This window comes from Berghia stephanieae, chromosome 13 (assembly GCF_034508935.2).
Source record: "Berghia stephanieae isolate SIO BIC M18660-M18661 chromosome 13, UCSD_Bste_1.3, whole genome shotgun sequence".
Taxonomy (NCBI): domain Eukaryota; kingdom Metazoa; phylum Mollusca; class Gastropoda; order Nudibranchia; family Aeolidiidae; genus Berghia; species Berghia stephanieae.
The window spans coordinates 17754989-17762488 of NC_088372.1; the positions used below are offsets into that span (position 1 = coordinate 17754989).

The 7500-nt window shown below is 37.9% G+C and overlaps 1 protein-coding gene across 1 annotated transcript in view; it reads left to right on the forward strand.

Annotated features, from left to right (window-relative positions):
- Window positions 1-7500, forward strand: part of LOC144958622 (uncharacterized) — a 21463-nt gene that overhangs the window by 130 nt on the left and 13833 nt on the right. Inside the window, exon 2 of the mRNA XM_078890718.1 lies at window positions 3885-4157. Within this exon, the coding sequence (XP_078746844.1) occupies window positions 3926-4157 (232 nt within the window). The 5' untranslated portion in view covers window positions 3885-3925. The remainder of the gene's footprint in view (window positions 1-3884; window positions 4158-7500) is intronic.

The following is a 7500-nucleotide window of genomic DNA, read 5'->3' on the forward strand; positions in this document are numbered from 1 at the left end:
AACATTAAATTTGTTGTAAAAGTTAGGTATGTGCATGCAGCTTTGCTATCATAATGTATAACATGCGCCATTTCTAAGCCAATAACAAATTCAATTATAACTTAGATAAACACTTTAGAAGTAAATAGGTCGCAGGTATATATTTGGCACATCCTTTATGCAAAAAATATCTTGGAATTTGTGTACGTTTATGTTTTTTTTAAATTGTTTTTGTGATTGGCTAAAGTAGGGTTTTGAGCCCGAAACGTTCCATGTTTCGCATTGTGTTCTTTTTTTTTTTTACTGTTATATTCATTGTAGTTTTTATAACTATGTCACTGTAATTGTTTTTATCCGCTGACATCTGAAAATAAATAGATGAATAAGAGTGTCTACTCGTATTGGTTTTATACGAGTTATCCATATTTATGAATTTGTTTACGTATTATCTGTTATTGCCATTGTGAAGCGCAATTGAGCATTGTAAATGGATAATGGCTCTATATAAATTGCCTATTACATTACATATTACATTGCATCTTCAAAATTTCTTTTGATTACGAGTTTCAACGAGCATCAATTGATATTTTGAGGATATCGAGTTGTATGAAACAATATGAAAAGACAAGAATCATAATATATCTAATTTATACCACTTTCATTCAAATTTGTTGCTCAACTGAAATTATTTTTTTCTCTGTCTTGGGTTCGTATTTCGGTGTCATCGTTGCGTTGTTGAAACGATTCACTTCAATTCAAACATTTTAAGACTCCTCATTGTTTTGGAGAATTGACAGGGACCCTGACATTGACAAAAAAAACTGAGAATATAGATCTCAGAGTTTAGGGTTTATATTGTTCATCGTCCACTTTTCTGTCAATTAGAATAAAACTGGTTGAACTGGGAAAAACAAGTATACATTTAAGAACTTGGCGAAAAATCTCGTCATTTAAATATCAATTGATTAAAATAACTCTTACATTGAAAAAAAAAACTCTCAAACCTGGGACCGTGCTTAAACATTGTATTTAAAAAAATTACGCGCTATTTCAAGTCTTGATCCGTATTTCTCAAAACATTTCTCGCAGATTTTCTACAACAATTAGTCATAACTCAGCCAATTTTAAACATATTTTTGAAAACGTAGAATGAAACAATCCTAGAGCATTTATATAGCGTCATATCCATTCAACGTGCTCTCGGCGCTTTGCGATGAGTCCCTAGCCAACAGCTGCCCTGCACATACGAGATGGAAGTCGGTTTGGACGAATTCAATCCCTGGTGGGGGCAGGGACGCACACTCCTCTAAGCTTGGTGAGAAGTTGCCAGGCTTTGATACCAGTAAGAGGAGACATTGGACGGCTGCGAATCGGCTTCGGTCGAGGAGCTGCTTAACGGCAAGTGCGTTACATCGGTGGGATCTTACTACCTGTCCAATATGTACCCGCTGTGGGCAAGAACCCGAGACGGCAGAGCATCTAGTCGAACGGTGTGTTGTGACGATGCTACCTGGCGGGTTCGCGACGGTGCACGAATGAGGACCGGACTTTGCTGATTGGGTCGATCGTCATAACATGTGAGAACCATAAGAGGCTGTTGCTGCCAACAGCAATTCTTAACACGTAGGCCGAGATGTGACGCCTGTTAAGTGATATTACAACTTTTTTTTTGTGAACAGTCCGAACAGAGACAATGCTGTTAAATTCCAGGTGTTCATTTTCCACCTGAGTACAGTGAAAACTGCGAATAAAGATCATTTTCTAAGGACTCAACTATGCACCGGGTCTCGAACCTACGACCTTCCGATCCGAAGGCAAGAATCATACAACTAGACCACATAGCCGAACAGAAAGATATTTGGTCTTTTACATAAAAACTAAGTAATTTCCGTAAAATGCAACATGTAGAGCGCCTGACATAATATAATGACGGAAAGAATATGGAATTTCTATTAGGATTAAATGTATCTACAAATCCAGCAAACTATTTTTGATATGGAATAAATATCGTTGTCGAGACCAACAAGTAAGAAGGTCTACAGATGATAAGCACGTGCGGCTATGTGGTCTTGTGGTATGACACTCGCTTTCGGATCGGAAGGTCCTGGGTTCGAGCCTCGCGCTCGGTGCATAGTTGAGTCCTTGGATAAGGCTCTTTATTCACTTTCTCTCACCGTACTCAGGTGTGAAATGAGTACTCGGCCGTCAACAGCGTTGTCATTGTCTGAAAAAAATGTAATATCGCCTAACATGCGGAATGTCCCGTCCAATATGTTAAATGTTGCTGTTGACCAGGGACCCCTTGTAAAGCGCTTTGAGCACATTTAGTTGATATTGCGCTATATAAAGCTCAATTTTATTATTTTTATTATTTATAAGCTGACCGTCATTTTGTGTAGGCATTCGATAGCAGGTATTAACTGTTTTTGACGTCTTAAAAAATAGTTTTGTCAACTATGTATTTCCAACATATCCCTTTGAAATCTTTAAACACAAAATATGTAGTTTCGACGTGCACTTATTTGCAGGTCTGATAACCCAATTCCTTAAGAGCCAATTGTTGTAATGGAAATCTCAAAAAAATGACGCAAAATATTGTCCATCACAAGAATGTTAAACTAGGCCCATAAGTGGGTTCGGATGCTAGACCTGCACATATTTACACGTCGTGTACTATCATCAAGTTCCTAGACAATATAAATGCGATCAGTGAAAAAGTAGGAAACCTGAGGTCTGATGTTCGATTCCCAGACTAGGCAGGCTGATTTTAAGGGACGTTTGTTTTTTTTTCTATTCTTGCATTTTTATTTCTTCCTTTGTCAGAGACGAATTCCTACATACATTTAATTTCATGTCTGAATATGCTGGGCTCTGATTCATGGACCGAAACTATGGTAGTCTCAGACTATAGCAAAGTTTGAGACTGTGTAGTCTAAGACTTTGGGAAGTCCGAGACTACGGAAAGTAAGCTATTCACGAGTCAGACTTCGTCCCTGACTATCAAGTCTCTGACTACGCTAGCGAAGTCTCAGACTACAGTGTTCAATCTATTTTTAACTGAGGATTCCTCGGAAACGTATCTGTAGTCTGAGACTTCGCTAGCGTAGTCAGAGACTTGATAGTCAGGGACGAAGTCTGACTCCATGAATAGCCATAGTCTCGGACTTCCCAAAGTCTTAGACTACAAAGTACCATAGTCCCGCTCCATGAATCAGACCCCTGATAATTAAGCTTTGCCAATTTTTTTTTTACCCAGTGGTACATGGGGGTCCTGATAGGTCAGTGGGTAAAGCCCTCTCTTCACAGACTAAAGGGCCGGTATCAAGGCGAACAAGGTTGTGTGTATGCCCTGGCCGGTATCGATCCAAGATTGCAGTCCAGATTATTTTGACCCCCTTGTTCCCCAAGAAGGAGTTTTGTAACCGGGTCGGTTTGATCGACGGGAAATATTTCCCCGATTGATAAAAGGGTAGCAAGCAATTTGTGATGTCTTCTGTTTCACGATATAGAAACGAGGGTAAACTCTGGCACCGTGGGCCTTTTCGATCTAAAGGATTAATACGATAAAAGTTTTAGCAGAATGCACGTATCACGTTCAAAGCATCGCGTATGACGTATCTATCACATCATCATTGTCATAATATTTAAAATAGTGCCGCAATGAAAATTTTATATTGTTTTATTGTTATATGTATATATATATATATATATATATATATATATATATATATATATATATATATATATATATATAATATATATATATATATATATATACATAATGTGCTATCCAATCAAAAATTGCATAGCGGCATTTTTTTTTAACGTATAGTCAGAAAGATCATGTGATAGACACGTGATCCGAGATTAATAACTTTTTGCCCTCTCTCCTCGTCATATTTCAGAAAAGTTGGTGTAACAACTATCATAAATCCAAACGGAAACGATGAATTCCTCCCAAATCGGAACGTTGATTGCCGGGCTATTGTTCATGTGTGCTGCAATAGTGTTGGAGTTTGTAGCCTTGTTCACCAACTACTGGAAGCAGGTCACCATTACCCATTCGACCGGCTCTTCCTTCACCGCATCTGCTGATATTTTAGTACATCATGGACTGTTTGAATTTTGCATTGATACTGGCTTTGATGATGTGTGTAAGACCATAGAGGAACCAGATGGTAATTTGTTGGTGCTAGTGTTGTTTTTGTTGTTGTTGTTGTTGTAGTTTTTGTTGTTGTTGTTATTCTTGTTGTTGTTGTTATTTCATTGCATGCTATAATTGTTTTATATTTTGATCACTATTGGGCGAATATGATTTTATTTATAAGTATTATTTGTTTTTTATGTAGCTGTTGTGGAAATCTATATATAGTATGCGCTTAGCTAAGAAGCTCATAACATTGCCATCCGGAAGTATAACGGAACAACACACAAAACCGTGTGTAATCATGAACGTTTATAGTCAGGTTAATACAGTTCAGTGAGCATTACTCATAAACGCGGATGGCAATTAACAACAACAAAGACCTGAGTGACGTCATCTTCAAACTATCTATAGTTAAGCTTCGTCACTTTGAATAAAGTTCTTTGGTCTAGGTAAGGTATATCAGTTTGAAAAGTTGATTTTCAAAGGTTCATATTTGCAAAGAATGCAAATTTATAATGTATAAACATCGTAATTTATGACTCAAAATACAAATTTTATTTTTTAAATCTTATCAAATTATGCTTTATTGCGTGGATCAGTCTTTTATTGGAATTTTACCTCGAGATCAAAAGTAGTAGCTTTCCTTATAAGCGTGGGGCGATTTAGTTAATTAATGTTGAAAGTGAAAGTAGAATTGTGCTTCGAACTTCAAATTAATGATAAGCGGCTTGATGGTGGTGGTGGTGGTTGGGGGGTGGGGGGGGGGGGCGGGGGTTGGGTTACGGGTGAAACAAATATACTTAACCAAATTATAAATTCAAAAGATGCTATGCGTTTAGGTAAACTACTCACAACATCCGCCCGCCGGATATAACGTACCTAGAACGTTTATATTTGGTATGACTGATAGAAGTTAATGAGAACTAATCAATGATATTTCTGTCTGCAAACAATAACAAAGAGATGAATGACGTCATTTGTGTTCCATCTATACCAGTATCAATACACCCCCACTCACTACCGTTTTGATTCGGCACCGCTTTGCATTTTTGATTTTCAATTAATAAAATAGGGAAGAAAAGTCATGACGTCACACATTCTACTTTTCTGGTTCCAAAATCATTGGAAGTGTTTATGTAACCAGTCCTTCGGAGGAATTAATAAGGAATAGGTAACGTAGTGAATAACATAACTAGTTTAGTGGCAAGATGAAAGGCAGGTTACGTTGAATACGTTGAAAGGGCGAGGACGTATTACATAGGTGACCCCCTCGTCTCAAAACGGTATTATGTCGGGATGGACCAGATGCTAAAATGTCAAATTATAGTTAAACTGGTCAAAAATATGAAACGTTGATATTTAGCACAGTAAAATATGATATTCCTTCTCCTCTATAAAGTATATAAACTCAACTTAAGTCTGATATTTCTGGCTGCAAATTCCATTTTCAGCATCTTAATCATCCCGACTTAACACCGTTTTGAGACGATGGGTCACATATAATGTCGACCAGCATTATATTTATACAAGAAAATAAGATAGGATGCCATATATCTAAAATGAGAAGATCATTTACACGAAGTTTGCATTCAGTCCAATGATTGAAGAGTGGTCTAACACTTCCAATGTAAAGTTATGGCATGACACCGTAGCCATCGTTATATTATAGCCTGACACTGAAATCCAAAAGGACTGGCTGTTTGACGTCATTATTTGGTTTTTGCACCGCCTAGTGAGTTGTCGTTAGTAGACCTGGTGGAAACAAGTTATTTCATTAGCTGAAATATGAATACCACTCACGATTTGTTTTCTTTTGTGGCAAAAGACTGGCATTTTGACGTCATTTTTTGGTCAGTATCAGCGTGGCCTTCGTAAAGTTATGACCTGATACCGACCAAAAAATGACGTCAAAATGCCAGTCTTTGGCCACAAAAGAAAACAAATCGTGAGTTGTATTCAATAGTTCAACCAATGAAATAACTTGTTTCCATGAGCTCTACTAACGACAACTCATAGGCGGTGCAAAATACCAAATCATAATGACGTCAAACTGCCAGTCCTTTTGGATTTCAGCATCAGGCTATAACAGAACGATGGCTACGGTACGAATCAGTTGTTGTTTTTACATAACACTGTTCTTCTTTATTCCTGCTTTATCTGCCACTCCTTCATACGCGAGTAATAAATTAGGGAGCTGGCACAGGGTGTATGATAAAGATATGAAAATGTGAATATGAAACAGTGCAAGAAAAGCCTGAGAGAAGAAAAATGAGATTTGATATAGCGTATTATCCACTAAATGTGCTCAAAGCGCTTTACAAGGGGTCCCTGGTCAACAGCAACATTAAACATGTAGGATGGCACATAACGCCTGTTAGGCGATATTACAATTTTTCGGACAAAGACAACGCTGTTTACGGCCAGGTACTCATTTTACACCTGAGTTCGGTGAGAGAATGTGAATAAAGAGCCTTTTCCGAGGACTCAATTATGCGCCGAGCACCAGGCTCGAACCCAGGACCTTCCCATCCGAAAGCGAGTGTAACACCACGATACCACGTAGCCGCACAAAAATACTCATACAAGAAGAAGAAAAAATTAAAACCACACACTTATTCAAACAATACTTTTTCCGATATTTTAGGCAACGGGGTCTTGTGGTATGACAACCGATTTCGAATCTAAGGTCCCGGATTCGAGCCTCGTTTTGTTTTGTTTTTAAGGGTTTTACGGCGTTTGCAACACATTAAGGTCATATCAGCGCCAGTAAAAAGGAAGAAAATGGGATAGTAAAAAGTTAAGAATTACAATTAAAGCATCCAAGAATAAGGCAGACAAAGGGGAATTGGCTCAAATAGGGAACATATGTAGATTCCAAGAGCTCACTATCAGTGTACTTAGATTGAGATCACCTAAATTCTCATCCAGACACAAGCACAGGTCCCACTAAGAGGAATACACTCAAATGTTTACAAATCAATATAATACATAAAGCCTCGTTCGGCGCATAGTTGGGTCCTTGGAATAGACTTTTACTCACATTCTCTCACCGAATAAAAAGAATAGCTGGCCGTTAACAACGTTGTCTCTGTAGGAAAATATTGTAATATCACCTAACAGGCGACAAGTCTTGTTCTACATGTTCCATGTCGCTGTAGGCCAGTGACCCTTTGTGAAGCACTTTGAGCACGTTTAGTGGGAATTGCGCTATATGAAAGCTCTGTTTTTTGGGGGGATTTTATATTTGGGAGAAAGAGGGGGGAGGGGGGGGGGTTCATACACTACATTTTCAAATCATTATATTTATAGACTAGTAACTGATTCCTATTTAGAAATTACATCAATGGGAGCGATCTATATTCATCTTTTCGTCC